General features: G+C 41.7%; 1 protein-coding gene across 1 annotated transcript in view; it reads right to left on the minus strand.

The window, feature by feature from the left end:
• Positions 1–17,524, minus strand: part of MGLL (monoglyceride lipase) — a 113,237-nt gene that overhangs the window by 28,232 nt on the left and 67,481 nt on the right. The window contains exon 4 of the mRNA XM_083354329.1: positions 4,926–5,062. Coding sequence (XP_083210455.1) covers positions 4,926–5,062 — 137 coding nt within the window. The remainder of the gene's footprint in view (positions 1–4,925; positions 5,063–17,524) is intronic.

Raw genomic sequence — 17,524 nt, forward strand, 5'->3', positions numbered from 1 at the left:
GGTCAACGGGTGGAAGGGCGCGGATATGGTGTGCCTAATCAAGTTGGCCCTGGTGAAAGCCTGGAAATCAGTAGATGTGAATTGTGGGCCATTTTCTGAGACTAACACATCAGGCAGACCATGCGTGGCGAAGAGCCCCCTCAGCACCTGTACTGTTTTGGCTGTGGTCATGCTCTTAACAGGAACTAACTCTAACCATTTTGAATAACTATCCATGACCACTAAGAAGAGTTGCCCTTGGAAGGGTCCCGCATAATCTATGTAAACTCTAGACCAAGGGGTATGCGTTGCCTCCCACATATGCACCGGAGCATGTGGTTGCTCTGGTCTGGATCTTTTGACACTGGTAGCAACCAGCTACTTGTTCCTCAATTGCTTTGTCCAGGCCTGGCCACCACAAATAACTCCGAGCTAAAGCCTTCATTCTGACTATACCTGGGTGCCCTTCATGTAAGGCTTGTAGGACCCTATCTTTTAGCTTTTCTGGAATCATAACCCTGCTTCCCCACAAAAGGCATCCTTTATGTGAAGACAACTCGTGCCTTCTCATAAACAATGCCTGAAACTCAGGGCCTGGGCTCTTTTCTTGCCATTCCAATACTACCCAAGCTAACACCCTGCTCAGGACCTTATCAGTCACTGTGCCAGCAGCAATGTCCTTAGCGGGAAGTGGGCATTCAGGGAGTTCCTGGATGGCTAAAATTTGACCCGCCGGTGCTGGGTCTGGTTCACCAACTGCTAAAGGCAACCTACTTAACCCATCTGCGTGGCACATCTCCTTCCCTGGTTTGTAGACCAATTTACACGTGTAGGCAGAGAGGAATATAGACCATCTTAACATTCTTGGGGACATGATTTGTGGTGTTTGCTTGTCAGTTGTGAACAACCCCAACAAGGGTTTGTGATCAGTGAAAATGGTGAACTCTTTTTCATATAGGTAGTCATGGAATTTTTTTATGCCAGAAACTATGGCCAAGGACTCTTTAGCAATCTGGGCGTAATTCCTCTCTGCCTTTGAGAGTGTTCTGGAATAGTAAGCAATCGGCTTTTGTTCTCCATTTTCATCCAAATGACTTAATACTGCGCCCACCCCATAAGGGGATGCATCACACGCTATGCAGATGGGCTTGTTCTCAATGAAATGTGTGACTGTTGAATTGCTGGACAGCAGTTGTTTAAGGTTCCTGAAACTGTTATCATGGATCGTTGACCCAATTCCAAGGGGCTTTCTTATCCAGTAATCTGTGTAATGGCTCTGCAATAGCTGCCTTGTGGGGCAAAAATGCATGATAAAAGTTAAGTAGCCCCAGGAAAGCTTGCAGTTCTGCCTTGTTCTTTGGAGTAGGAGCCATCTTAATTGCCCTTATCTTGGAGTCGGTGGGGTGAATGCCCTGTGCATCAATCCTGAATCCCAGGAACTCCGTGGATGCTACTCCTATACTGCACTTTTCCCTCTTAAGTTTGAGCCCAGCAGAATGAAATCTGCCTAACACAGCCTGCAGCCTATCTGTTAAAACTTCTTCTGACTCTCCTGCAATTAAAATATCATCAAAATACGGGCAGACCCCAGGAATACCTTTCAGCGTCTTTTCCATCACTTCTTGAAGGATTCCAGGAGCCACAGAGATGCCAAACTGTAAGCGGTTCACTCTGTGCGTCACTATCGTCTGGGCATCAGCCGTTTCCCGGGTAACGGGGAGCTGCTGAAACGTTTGTGCCAAATCGAGTTTAGCAAAGATGGCGCCGGACTGTATTGCCGAGAGGTCGTGCTTCACCATTGGAACCGGGTATGCATGCAGATTTAAGGCCTGGTTTACCGTGGCCTTGTAATCTGCGCATATTCTAATTTCACCATTAGATTTTAAGGAAGTTACAATGGGGGTTTCCCAGTCTCCCCCTTCCACGCGCTCCTAAACCCCCTGCCTAACTAACTTTTCCAGTTCGCTCTCAATCTTGTGTTTGAGAGCGAACGGAACTCTCCTCGCTTTAATTCGCACTGGCAGGACATCGGGTTTTAAATTAAACTTGATGGGGGGGCTGTGTATTTGCCCAATTTACCATCAAAAACGTCTGCAATTTTTTTGTAGACGGATTCGAGACTCCTGGCCTGGATGGTATTAACTCTCCCCAGCCAAATGCCCAGGGCATCGAACCAGTCCAGCCCTACTAAGCTAGCCCTCTTGCCCTCAGTTTCCAGCACATCCAATGGACCCTGGAACCCCTTATAACTGACTAACAAGGTGGCCTTTCCCCTTATTTAATTGGGGCCTGTTGAAAATCTGCTAATTGAATTTTGGTGGGTTTTAAGGGAATCCGCTGCCTGCTCTGGCCACGGATCGATTGAAACGTCTCATAAGATATTATTGAGACAGAAGATTCCGAATCAATTTCCATCCTGCAAGGAATTCCTTGCAAGCGGACCTCTATTTTTAATTTTTGGCTTGAGCAGCTGGTTGATTTCGGAGTGGGACACCACTTCCCCTCTCCCCACAATTGTTTGTTCCGGGGGCCAAGGGGGCTCAGCGCCTGAGAATGGCAGGGTTTCTGTACCTGATGGTGATGCATCGAGCTCATTCAGACTGTCCCAGTTGTGGTTGCGGCAGACTGCTTGAATGTGCTCGGTTTTACCGCAAGAACGGCATTTCGCGCTGCAGAACTTGCAGGTCGCCCTTGAATGGCTACCCCCGCAGCTGGCACACTTTTGTTCAGGGCTGTAGCTTGGGTACTTTGAATATTTGTTGGCTCTCCGTGGTTTCTTCTGGCTTCCTCCAATGTCGCACCGAATTTGGGTCTTCTCAAGTTTTTGTAAGATTGCATCGATCTCCATTTCTTCTTCGGGTTCCTCGCTTCCGCCGTCCGCAACGCTCTCCTGCTGCTAGGTCAGAGAGAGTTCCTGCAGCTGGTCACCTTGTGGGCCATTATTTCATCTATGAACTCTTGCAGGTTTATGGTTGGTTTGGTGACCACCTTTTGCTGCAGCCGCTCATCCCTCAACCCGAATACAATTCAGTCGCGAATCCGGTCTTCCAGGTCAGGGAACTTGCACATGCAGGCGGCTTGTTGCACCGCCGCGATGAATTCGGTCGTAGATTCCCCTGGAAGCTGCAAACAAACAAACTGCAGCCGCCAAAACAGCTCAGACCTCTTTGGCATGAAATGGGTGTTCAGTTTGCAGGTGAGGTCGGCGTACGACACGGTTGTGACGGCTGCTGGGTTGAACAAACCGACGGCTATATTGTAGATGGCTGGCCCGCTGAGACACAACAAAGCCGCTGCCTTCATGCGGTCTTCAGTTATTTGGTTGACCAGCAGGTAGCCTTCGATTTGACCCAAGTGCGATGCCCAGCGCTCTGGGTAGCAGACGTCGAACTCGCGGATGTGCCCAAGTTTAGACATGCTGCTGTCGGTCCTTGATGCTGCCTCAACAGGAATTTTCTGAAAGTTTTCTCTTTCCCCTTTTCCTGGTAATTCTGCTAGTAGTTCAGCTCGGTAAGCAGCATCCCATCCTCGTCGCCACTGTAAAGTAGTGGGTTCAGGACCACGTGGAGACAGCAGACAAAGGGTTCATACAAACAGCCTTTATTGAGTTCAAGACGAAGACAAAGGATGGAGCTCCCCGGAGCCCCTTAAGTACCTTTCCAGATTTACTTAAAACCAATCTCAACATCGGACTTTCCTGCCATACGCTGGCTAGCCAATCCGGACGCTTGACTGGCACCACCTGGTGTTGTCAGTGACCATGCCGTCATTGAACAACCCCACTATATACACAACAGCGACATATCGCAACTTTTTTTCCATTGCCGGCAATGGGGTGGGTGCGGTTTCTCCATGATGCATCTGGCCCACGGGCTAGCAGTTTGACACCCCTGATCTATAGCTATTGGTGCATCCTAAGAATACTCTGCTAAAATTTGGTAGAAAATGGCTGATTTCTGGCAATGCAATTTTTCTCCAAGTTTTTCAACGTACAAGGATCGTAAGTATGAATGGGAGTATTTGTTATTTATCTAGCCTCCCCAAGGAACTGGAACTTTGGGCCCTGCCCACATTTGTGATTTTCATTCACAATCAAAAGATCTTCTGTAGCCTGTAGCATTGGAAAGCTGAATTGTGGCTCCCAACCCTGAAGTTCATTTTTGGCTTTCATCTTGCCCATTTCCTTTCCTTTCCCTTTCTTTTCACTGCAAAAATGTATTCCAATGCTATATTCATCCTTCCCTTTAAGAACACCTGAGAATCTCAGAAAATGGGGAAACTCACTCTTAAAATGAATATGGTCCTTAATTGGTATAGAAACATTTTAACCAATATGAATAAGGGGACATACAACACAATCTATTGTCTTTCTGTCTGTCTGGTCTGTCTCTGTACGTATCTGTCTGAAAAAGAACAAACTCTTGGCTTATTTATGGTTTGGGAAAATTATGAGAACAACAATCCATGTAAAGTCCATTAGAGCATCAGAGAACCTCCAAAACATTTTGTCTTTTACCTCTCTCATATACTGTACATAAAAACATACATTTGTATCACATCATTCCTTTTTTTGGAAAAATAAGAAGCGTGTATTTTTCCACTTGCGTTTCTAGAAATTCCAGGCTCATAGCTCTTCAATATTGGAAATAAGCCTTGGGAATGGTGTGTACATCTGTAATTTCACATTAGAACTAGCAACTGTGCAGTTTACATTTAGGTGGGCAGCTATTTACAAATAACTCCAATAACGTAGCCACTGCTTCTGTGAAAATAAAAGAAAAAAAGGAAACAAAAAAAGGGAAAGGAGAGGAAGCAGAAAAGGCTATAATAAAAAACCCTCCTGGCACCAGTATTAATTGTTAGACTTCAGAATCCTAACCCAAAATAAACAGCGTCTGCTGCTCTATAGGAGGCCAAGGCTCCGTGAGGAAGGATAGTGTGCTTACCATGGAGTGCCCCAGAAGAAACACAGGAACACCTGGATGATCCTTCTTCATAAGATCTATGTGCTGCAAGCTGTCTCTGACAAACACGTGAAAGTCGGACACAACCATACGGTCTCCTTCACTTTGCCCATGGCCAACTGTAGAAGGAGAAAAGGAAAAGTGACCTGCCATATCAAAAGTAGTTCATATTTTGCTCTTCTCAGACTTACATATGAAACCCAACCCAGACACAAACATTATATTCTGTTACAGTTTTTCTCCCACATGGCACCGTTGAGATATGTGCAGGGCCTATTAGAACTGAAATCCAACACATTTGGCAGTCACCAAATTAAGAAAAACTATACTCCATTTACAATGTGCTGTTGTTTTTAACCATTTAGTTGTGCCTGATTCTTGGTGACTTTATAGGAGGTGCTCTCTATGCTACCCCTGTCAATCACAGCTTCTTTCAGTTGTTTTATATTCAACTTTGCATCAAATTTGATGTTATCAAGCCACTGATAATATTACCTAATTTGGGTAATGAAACGTCTGCAAGAAAACGAGCAAGCTCAGACAGCACTAAGGATCCCTCAGTGTTATTCTTTGCTTGCCCCTTCTTCTTGGTCCAGTAACCATTCCTAACATCATTGCTTTCTTCAATGAATTTGCACGCATAAGATGGCCAAAGTAAATCAGTCCTAGCCTTATGATTTTAGCTTCCAGGGATATGTCTGGTTTTATATCATTTAACACTTCTCTGTTAATTACTCTAGCTTTCCATGGTATACGCAGTAGGTTTCGCCAGCACCACAGTTCAGAGGCGTCAATACGTCTTCGATCAGCCATCCTTAGTGTCCATACATAAGGAAGACTAGCCTGCTTTTTGTATTTATCAATATCTCTGCTTTTCCAGATTTTATTTATGTTAACCATTGTGGTGTGTCCTAAATATATCTTAGTAGAACTGCCACCGTGAACAATTTTGGATCCAAGGAAGATAAATTCTTGAACTAATCCAATTTCAGCAATACAGTGTTAAATACAACACTATATTGTAATGCAACAATATACTGTAATGCAACAATGTGCTGTACATTATATTAAACTGATTCTGGTATCAGTCACCTCCAAGAGTAAGAACAATAGCATTATGTCTTCCTGGTTTACATAAGGCTTAACCCACCTCAAAACTTCACTTAAACTGAGGTGGGCAACCTGTGATCCTGCACTCCAGTATGCCTCCATCCCAACACCCACAGCAAAATGAATGACATTTGATAGTGTGCTTTAGGAACATTTTTTTGGTTTTGAGGTAATGGTTTACCTCATACAGATTTTCCTGTATGATTCCTACACTTAAACCTCCTCCAAAAATACTAAAAAGAAATTTGGTCACAACCGTTCTAATGAAGTACAAAAATTAAATGGCCTGCAGAAAATGCAGGCAGGCAGGGAGCTGCTATTTGTACTTCATAGTAGGACTCTGTGGGAGAAAGTAGTGGGAGCAAGTTATGACTTTCCTGGTCAACCTTCCCATTGGCTTTCCCCTTGTGAGAAGTCAGCAGGAAAGGCCACAAATGGTGATCTCGTGACTGTGGAATGCTGCAACTGTTGTAAGTGTAAGCTGGTTGCTGACTGCCCATATTATAATCATATGACCCTGTGATGATCAGAACTTTGAGGACTGGGCATAAGTATTGTTCATTCAACACTGTTATAACTTTGAATGATTACTAAAAAAGTGATCATAACCTAAGGACTATCTGTAGTCTGGTTGTTAATTTCAAATGCACATTTAGTTTAACTTTATGATAGCCAATGCAAATAACATCATTTATATGCAAAGGCCTCTCAAGCCACAAGAGCAATGCGAACAGGGGGAGCCCCAAACTGTACATCACCTTTGTCTGGGGAATGCTAACCTGTTGAGAATGAAAGGTAACACCAAGTCATGGAAGTAGAACTTCCATGTTCCACAACTGAGATTGCCTGAGACTATAAATGATCATAATCCCTACATAGTTGGGGCTCCTTAAGAGGCTTCCAGTGTGGCCTGGTTTTATAACACTCATATGAGGAAATAAGGGTAGAATTCTAAACTTTTGAGAAATAAAAGATGGTGTTATGTTCACTGAATAAGAAATGATTGCAGGCTATGGGACTAATACTTACACAGTTAAAAGCAGAAAAATAATTATTACCTCCCTCCTTATCCATTTCCAGGAAAGGATTGTTTATTTCATATGCTAGTGAAATTCATCATAATTATCCCTCATAAAATAGAACTAAAGAACAGCAATAGGCACTGATGATCAGCTGATCTGACAAGATGGCCCACTGCCATATTATTGAACCAAAATTATAACTCTGTAATCATTGCAGCTTTGATTCTTAAAAGAAAAAAATGCTGACTAGTCAAGCTCAAGATCAGAGGGTTGGGGTAAAGAAATGCAGAGATTTCTGACATTACTCAGCTGCACATTTTCTTGCCTTTTAATCCAGATTTCTGTGCTGTAAATGTTTCTTCAATACTGATATTCTGATTTGGTCCACCCAACATGATTTGCAATTGGATCAATGTTGAAAGCAGCATGTTGGTTAGGCTAGGAATTATGACTGAGTTAGTGGCTTACTGAGTTAAGAATAATATGGGAACTAGGCTTTTAGTTGAATGCAACATTCCCATCCTGGCGGTGATTAATGCTTCCTTCCGCAGCACTTTAATGAGACTGTGGTCCGCATTCTTCTCAAGAAGCCATTGCTGGGTTCCACCCTGTTGGATAATTTCCAACCTGACTCCAATTTTTCCTTTTTGAGGAAGGTGGTTGAGAAGCTGGTTTCAGGCCCGGTCCGACGAGTCACCAAAAAGAATGAATCCGGAACGGGAGCTGGTTCTCCTAAGCCACGTTTATTAGCCTCATAAACAGTTGCTCGAAGACAGACGAAGTCAGCGTTGATTCTACAGCATCATCAACGCTGTTAAATAGCCAGCCAAGCCGACACCCTCCACCACACCCCTAATCGTTCCACCACGCCCACACCCTACTTAACTACCGCCTCCCATGGTTCCCGCCCTTTGGCACCCGCCCCACCACCATTGCAGCCGGTAAGCCACCCCCCAGCCCAAACCACCCTCTCTTCCCCCAGAGCTCCGCACGCTTCCATCTTCCCCCTCAGCTCTCCAGTCCGCCGCGAGCCGCGCCCTGAGCCCCTCCCCGACCCACCAGCGGTCACCACCCCCTGAGTCACTCTGGCGCCCATCCATGTTCTGCCTCCAGTCTCTGAAGGCCGGTAGGTCGCTCCCCGGCCGAATACGGCAGCCGCGCTCCCCCCCGGCTCGTTGGCCACTTCCGGGAGCCGCCGGGCTGGTCCGCGGCCACCCCAGCTGACGGGCGGGCCGCCGCTGCGCTGTCACTCCGGCCGCCCCTCTTCCTGGACTTCCAGGACGGCGTGGATGCTGGCGGCCGTTTCTGGAGCGCCGCAGCTCGTCGGGAAGAGGAGGAGGCTGGCGGGAGTCCCTGGAGGCAGGTAGGCCGCTCCGTGGCTTCCTCGGGTGCTGGGAAGGCGGGTGCTGGGGCGTGGCAACGGCCGAGCACCGTCCCGGCCCTCCAGGAATCCGCGGGCGCCGGCGGTGGGTTTCGGGCCCTGGCGGGGCGCTCCGTGGGCGACGGCGGTGGGTTTCGGGGCCTGGCGGGGCGCTCCGCGGGCGCCGGCGGTCTGGCGGGTCGCTCCACGGCCCGTCCGAATGTCGGGCGTGCCAGGCCCGACAGCTGGTTGCAAGGCATCTCGAGGTTTCTGGATGAAACTGATTATCTAGACCCCTACCAATCAGGATTCAGGACTGGATATGAGACAGAAACGGCATTGGTCATGGTTTTTGATGATCTTTGGTGTCATCGGGATGAGGGTAGTGCATCCATCCTTACTCTACTTGACCTCTCAGTGGCTTTCGATACCATTGACCATGGTATTCTTCTGAAGAATACCATGGTATTGGGGGACAGGAATCAGAGATTTATGTTATCCTGGTTCACTTCCTTCCTCTGTGGCTGCTCTCAGTCAGTGTTAATAGGAGACAAGAGATCCAGCCCTCGCCCACTGCTTGACAAACTGAAACAATGGGCCCTATCCAACAAAATGAGTTTTAATGTGTTTTAAGCAAAGTTTTACATTTAGGCAGGAAAAATCAAAGCTATAAGTACAGATTAGGTGAGACCTGACTCAAAAACAGTAACTATGAGAGGGACCTTGGAGTCCTAGTGGATGATCATTTCACTATGAACCAAGATTGTGCAGCAGCAGCCAAAAACACTAATACAATCCTGGGTTGCATAAACAGAGGAATAGAATCAAGATCACAGGAAGTATTAGTTGTTGTTGTTGTTAGTTGCGAAGTCGTGTCCGACCCATCGCAACCCCATGGACAACGTTCCTCCAGGCCTTCCTGTCCTCTACCATCTTCTGGAGTCCATTTAGGCTCACGCCTACTGCTTCAGTGACTCCATCCAGCCACCTCATTCTCTGTCGTCCCCTTCTTCTATTGCCCTCAATCTTTCCCAGCATTAGGCTCTTCTCCAGTGAGTCTTTCCTTCTCATTAGGTGGCCAAAGTATTTGAGTTTTAGCTTCAGGATCTGGCCTTCTAAAGAGCAGTCAGGGTTGATCTCTTCTAGGACTGACTGGTTTGATCGCCTTGCAGTCCAAGGGACTTGCAGGAGTCTTCTCCAGCACCAGAGTTCAAAGGCCTCAATTCTTTGGCACTCAGCCTTTTTATGGTCCAACTTTCACTGCCATACATTGCAACTGGGAAGACCATAGCCTTGACTATACGCACTTTTGTTGTATTAGTACCACTTTATAAAACCCTAGTGAGACCACACTGTGAATACTGCAACCAATTTTGGTCACCATACTACAGAAAAGATGTTGAAACCTTGGAAAAAGTTCAAAGAAGAACAACTAAGATGATCCAAGGCCTGGAGACTAAAACATGAAGAACAGTTGCAGGACTTAGGTTTGGCTAGTCTAAATAAAAGAAGAAATAGGGTGACATGATAGCAATATTCCAGTACTGAGAGGCTGCCACAAAGAAGAGGGGGTCAAATTATTCTCCAAAGCACCAGAGGGCAAGACACAAAACAATGGTTGGAAACTAATCAAAGAAAGAAGCAACCTGGAATTAAGGAGAAAGTTCCTAACAGTGAGGACAATTAACCAGTGGAATAGCTTGCCTTCAGAAATCGTGGGTGCTCCATCACTGGATATTTTTAAGAAGAGATTGGACAATCACTTATCTGAGATGGTATAGGTTCACCTGCTTGAGCGGGGGGCTGGACTAGAAGATCTCCAAGGTCCCTTTCAGCTCTATTCTATTCTAAAGAAATGTAGGTGGATAAGAAACAAATACATAAAACTGGTCTAAGTATAATAGCATAAAAAGAGATGTAAACTCTAAAGTTGCTGATGCCTTTTTCTCAAATTTAAATAGCTGTCAGAAGCTTAGGATCAAAAGGTACTCACGAATCCAGCAAAATCAGAGCAATTTAATTTGGATTCTTTTCTTTCCAAATATGTTTATGTGGAATTAACAAAAATTGAGCTCAGTAAGTACAAACTAATTTCCTTAAGTCTAAACATGTACAGATTGGGCTAGTAGTGATAATATAAACCAGCCTTCTCTAATATGATGCCTAGCAGATGTGTTCAGAAAACAGCTTCCAGCCATTCTGGAGTTTGTAGCCCCAAATAAATCAAGAAGGCATCAGCTTGAGAAAGACTAGCATAAATAAATGACAAAACGTTTAGAATTTCCACTTAAAGCTCCTTTATTATTGAGTCCTGTGAAAGTAGGTTTTCCCATATGCTTTAAAAAATATTTAAGTGCTATTATGTTTGTTTTTATATCTCTAACAATCATCTATGGATGAGTTGCTTCTTCATATTACTTTACATATGGCCCCAGTTAAGCTATAATGTGGTTGATGGGTTTCTGTATGTGAATCCGTCCATTATGTGTGAATTGGGCTATGTTCAACAAAAACTAAAAATCTTTGTTTAGGATTGTTATTCTTTCATACTTTTAGTTGCCAAATCTCAAGTAAACCAAACAATGTATATTCATGGATAAACTAAGCTAAGTAGATTTGATTATTTCCAATCAAATAATGGAAAACCAACAGCAGCTTTCCATAGTTAAAAAGTAGAACAATGAGTACAGCAGAATGAAGGGCCGGCAAGTTAATTGGCTGTTTGTAATTCCTTTCCAGATAAGGGCACTTCATACAGTCGCTACTCACAATAAGACTGCAAAACGACAGTGTGGTGTGTTTCGAGATCTGGGAAATGAGGGAATAACTTTTTTTTTTTTGCTCAAACCACAGTCAGTGCCTTAAGACAGGACACTGGGTTTTCATATTTCCTTTTCTAATTGCCTTTGCAAATTGCTTGTTAACTGCTTTTCAACTATTAGGAACTTTTGAATCAACAGGTGTTACAGCACCAGGTGAATCTCCTTCAATTGTTAGAGAAAGAAGTTTTGAATACATGTTTAAGGCTTTTATATATATATGGATCCTTGGTTTTTCGGGTTTTTCCCCGCGTAGAACTAAAGGTGTGGGCGCAACGTTTCGACGGAGTCCCATCCGTCATCATCAGGCTTGATGTATACATATATACATACATACATACATACATATATACATACATACATGTATACATATATACATACATACATATACATATATACATATATACATATACACACACATATATATACACACACACACACACACACACACACACACACCCTCTGGCAGTTTAAAAAAGAGGAACAAACAGCCACCACCACATGCTTCTCCCAGAAGAAGGAAGCTGAAGCCACCAGCCTGAAGCCACACACCTTCAATTCTACGTGGGAAAAAACCCAAATGACCAAAGATCCATATATATATATATATATATATATATATATATATATATATATATATATATATATATATATATGTGTGTGTGTGTGTGTGTGTGTGTGTGTGTGTGTGTGTGTGTGTGTATTGGAATAAATAATGAAAGGGTAATTAGATCTTTGATTTTTGAATAATACAAATGGATTAAGGGTCCAAATTGATTTGAAATAAGATTTTGGAATTAATTATAAGAATTCTTCCCAAGGAAAAATGCTTTTGTTTTAATTCTCTTTAAAAAAGGAATGAGAGTTTAGACACTAGAGAGAACCAGAATGAACTAAATATTAAAATTAAAAGAGAAAAACACTTAAATTTGACTTACTAATACAGAAGGGAGCAAAACATTTTAACATTGAGCATACTGAAGGAAATTTTGAACAATGGATAATTTTAAGAATGTCTACCACTAGAGACAGTGTTTAAAAGGTGTTATCGAACAGGAACAAATTTTATTGGACAGGCTGAGATTGATGTGCAAGTTGATTTAAAAAAAATAGGCTGCAAGAATGCTATGGAAAAAGATCCTTTGTATTATTTTATTTTTTAATTTTGTATTAGTTTTACCTTTTTAGTTGTAATTTTTAATAAAGTTACAACAAAAAAATGAACAGCTTTGCAGTGACATACTGAGGCTACAAAAACCAAGAATATACTGCAATTCCTTACAAGTTTGGAAATGAGTGGCATATAAATACAGAAAGTAAATAAATATACATTGGTATATTTGTGCAGGTACCTTGTCTAAATAAAAAACATTTATAACAATTCTATTCTTTCCCTGCAAGAGCAACAGGATCAATGTTCATTCTGACATGATCAAGAAAAGGAAGGAAGTCAAGTTCAATACATTCTCACCTCCTTCATGTAATGGCAAGATGTAAATAAGGCAAACTCTCCTTTAAGGTTCAACTTAATACGGCAACAACCATCAGTAATAACTGATTTTCCTTTTAATACAGAATATGAGAAAAAATAAATTAAAAAATTGTCCAGCTTTTAAGTAATCTCATTTGCTCAATTTTCTTGAAGGAGAATGTGAATACATTTTAGTGGAGGTTCTAGTGCAATTTTTCTCTCTGTGTGAAATAATTGAAAACTTTAACCTTGGCCTTTTCATTTATTTTGAATGATGCCACGAGACTGGACAAATCAAGTTAATATAGATATACTGACAATTTTTTTACTATAATATATACTGTAGAGTTATAATGCAGAAAATGGAGATGGATTAAATAGCTCAATTTAGACAGAGATGAACAAGTGAGTGAATTCACTAAGTAAGACATGAGCTTGCTAGCTGAAGTTATGTTAACTGTACAGTTAGGAAGGTCTGAAAGTTCAACCAAAAAAGGCAAGAATTTCTGAATCACTAATAGTCAGTCAATTAATCAAGATCTCCACAATGCATTTCTTAGTAGATAAAATTCACAAATAAGGCAATTCATGGCATCAACAGAGTCTAATAAGAAGATATATTTTCCTTAGTCATTATTAGAATTACATATACCCCCCAAATTCCTTTCCTGAAGCCTCTGGAAATATTTCTGATCATAATAGCAAAAAATTGAGATTAAAGCTATAGTGAAAACATTCTAAGATAAATATCAGTTTGTGTAATTTCCCATTCTTCACTCTTGAGGTTGCCCTCCTAAATTACCATAGTGTATGAACTTGAGGACTTTCAGAGATTCATCTTCTAGAACGGCCACTCTTGGTCCTTCACAGATGGAAAGTTTTATTCTAAGCGGTAAAGAGTTCAAACATCACTTCTGATTTAATATAATGGAATTATCATACAGAAAATTACATAAAATGAGGGGAGGCTGCAAAAATTTAACAATAAACAATTCTATCAAAGAATGTCAATTCTAAAAAAGTTAATGCACAGAAATTGGACAAATTCACAGAGAATGGAAATAAGACTTCTGTATAATGTCCATGGGGTCGGGATGGGTCGGACATGACTTCACAACTAATAACAACAAATAATGTCCATGTTCAGAACTTCCTAACAGTGAGTACAGTTAACCAGTGGAGCAGCTTGCCTCCAGAAATCATGGGTGCTTCATCACTGGAGGTTTTTAAGAAGAGGCTGGACAGTCACTTGTCTGAGATGGTATAGGTTCTCCTGCTTGAGCAGGGCTAGAAGACCTATAAGGGCCCTTACAGCTTCTATTCTATTCTATTCTGTTCTGTTCTATTCTATTCCTATTCTAATAGGTAGTATACCTTTGCATGCAGATGCAGTCTTGGGGGTGTCTGAAAGCATAGTGAACTATGTGCAATTTTGATACCATCAAGTAGGATTCTTCTAATGCATATATTCACTTCTATATAATTTTAATCATTATCCAGACCACAGATACAGAGAACATGTTATTTTCATTATTTTTCAACGCAAATAAATTGCTGCTGAAGGTTGTTAGTAGTAATAGCAGTTGTAACAATATATGAATAAACTAAAAAATGGATTCTACCAAGTCAAAATTGTTTGAAGAGGAAAGGAACATCAAGACTACAACTAAAGGAAAACTACAAACCAGAAAGCCGCTCAGAGCTGCCTGAACCATGAATTGGGCAGTAAATAGTACCTTGCTCAATAGTAGTAACTGTGAGAGGGGTCTCGGAGTCCTAGTGGACAATCACTTCAATATGAGCCAGCAGTGTGCTGCAGCTGCCAAAAAAGCCAACACAGTGCTAGGCTGCATTAACAGAGGGATAGAATCAAGATCGGGTGAAGTACTAATACCACTTTACAATGCCTTGGTAAGGCCACACCTGGAATACTGCATCCAGTTTTGGTCACCACGATGTAAAAAAGATGTTGAGACTCTAGAAAGGGTACAGAGAAGGGCAACAAAGATGATTGGGGAATTGGAGGCTAAAACATATAGGCAACGGTTGCTGGAATTGGGTATGTGTAGTTTAAAGAAGAGAAGGGTGAGGGGTGACATGATAGCAGTGTTCCAATATCTCAGGGGCTGCCACAAAGAAGAGGGGGTCAAGCTATTCTCCAAAGCACCTGAAAGCAGAACAAGAAGCAACGGATGAAAACTAGTCAAGGAGAGAAGCAACCTGGAACTAAGGAGAAACTTCCTGACAGTTAGAACAATTAACCAGTGGAACAACCTGCCTCCAGAAGCGGTGAATGCTCCAACACTGGAAGTTTTTAAGAGGAGACTGGACAGCCATTTGCCTGAAATGACATAGGGTTTCCTGCCTGAGCAGGGGGTTGGACTAGATGACCTCCAAGGACCTGAAACTGAGGAAGACCTATGCCACCTATAAGGGTAAGAAGGGATTATTATTATTATTATTATTATTATTATTATTATTATTATTATTATTATTATTATTATTATTATTATTATTTAAATTCAATAAATAAAACTTCAGTCCAATCTATTAGGCAGAAAACAAGCTCTTCTGCCCTATATCTTTTGTCATATACTGTAAATGTTTATGTCAAATTTAAATAGAGGAGTAAAATGCATATGGGAAGTGTAACCTTTCTTTCTGATGACCTGGGAACCATTCAAAGTATTTGGTTAATGAATGGTTTGGATAAACAAGAGAGTTTACTGATTCCTTAGGAGCATGTTAAAATTGACTATTAGGAAGACATACACAATGATGGTGAATTAAGCTTAACTGAAGTTCACAAAAAGGGGAAAAAAAGGAAACCTACTCACAGTTTTTAAACATTTTGGCTCAGAAATTGCTCTAACCAATTGCAAAATTCCAAGCAGAGAGATTCAAAATCAAGAAAGAATTTTTATGGGAGGAGCATAGCTTGTAGGTGAGATTGTAGAAACAAAACACACGGTAATGTAACTACTTAGTAGCAACATGACTACTTCAATTGTCGAATCCAAGCTGGATTAAGTGTCGAAGATGGGGCATATTCCCATGACCTGAAGGAAGTCGAGGTTTCAATTCCTCTGAACATCTAAAGCCAATATCACTCTTACAGAACCCAGGATGCATGCCAAATAGAAACAAACACAAGGACACATGTGTTTATCAATCTGTTAAACACTGAAGTTGGAGACCTTAAAAAATCTTTTCTTTTTTTAAAGTTTTATCTACTGCTTTCCAGTCTAACTAATGCTGAAGGCTGTGTATGTAAAAAAGGAAACATGCCTATCATTAAAAAAATACAAACATCCATACTAAGCTCTATGAACGGATATACCAGATGCCAAGAATCCACTCAAGCTGGCACTAGTAATTTAGCTTGCATCCTTAAAGAATTCCATTACCTAAATTTCATCTTTTGCTGGGGAGAGCTAACGTAAAATGGGGATAATGTGGCTCAAGGTTGACTCAGCCTTCCATCCTTCCGAGGTAGGTAAAATATGGACCCAGATTGTTGGGGGCAATAAGCTGACTTTGTAATAATGCCGCTTGGGGGGGGGGAAAGCCCTAATAAGCAGGCATATACATAGAATGAAGGCTATTGCTAAGCACATTGATTTGTGCTTTAAATTGTAAGCCGCCCTGAGTCTTCGGAGAAGGGCGGGATATAAATGGGATTAAAATTTAAAAAAAAATAAAAAAATAATAATTAGTTTTTACACAAGGGAGACTGACCTGATCTCTGCAGAAGTAAGCCTACCTGAGGCGTCCACTGACACAGAGCAGCATAGGCAATAGATGCTTTCAAAGGCTTCTTATGTGGATGGCAATGTATACATAACTATTATTTAATGATGTATTAATTAGTGCATGTAGCATTTCAATTTTTTTGTGCCTCATAAAATCATAGATTTGGAAAGGACCATTTAGCCAACTGAGCCCGCCCTTTTGGACTACAGGATTCCCCAAAGGAATCATTACTGGATTAAAGCACCCCATGCCTAACCTTTGTTTGAGAAATCTAGCAAAAGGAGCTAATTGTCTGTTTCAGTAATTGCATGGAAAACTCTTACTATTAGAGTTTCCTTATACTGCTATCTCTCTGAATTATTGCCCACTGTACTCTGCCAGTTTATTTGATATGTTGGAATTTCTGTAAGTTCACAATTGTACAATCTGTATGGCTGACTTCCACCTTTGAGCAATGGGAATACTTGCAGAGACTGGATCAAAACAGCACACTTTCCATGGCTGCTAAATTCCACAACAGCACGGAATTATCAGTGGAAGAATATATAAACTGAATGTCTCCTAACCATCTCCACGCATGAAGGAACCAAGCTTGCTTTTATGAGCCCTCTGCTTGTAGCAACTCTAAGAAAGTAATCTCACATTGATTTCCAGTTGCCAACCAAGGCTAAGATTCTTGTAAAAATTCACTAGAATCTGTTAGATTCTGTTCTCAGCCTGTATGTTTAACTCACATTTATGTCTCAGTACTGAATCACAGTAGGCGTGAGCTTAAATGGACTCCAGAAGATGGTAGAGGACAGGAAGGCCTGGAGGAACATTGTCCATAGGGTCGTGATGGGTCGGACACGACTTCGCAGCTAACAACAACACTGAATTACATCCACATATCAACGACAGCCTCCACACTATAGTTATATTGTTGGAAGCAAGGACAAGGTGGCTTTTACTTGCAGCTTGATGGATTTTTGTCTTTTATTTTTAATGAATTATGGATCAGAGTTATTTTTTAAACTGCAAATGTCTTTATATTAGAATACACAATA

Source organism: Vipera ursinii (assembly GCF_947247035.1).
Source record: "Vipera ursinii genome assembly, chromosome: 2".
Lineage (NCBI taxonomy): Eukaryota > Metazoa > Chordata > Lepidosauria > Squamata > Viperidae > Vipera > Vipera ursinii.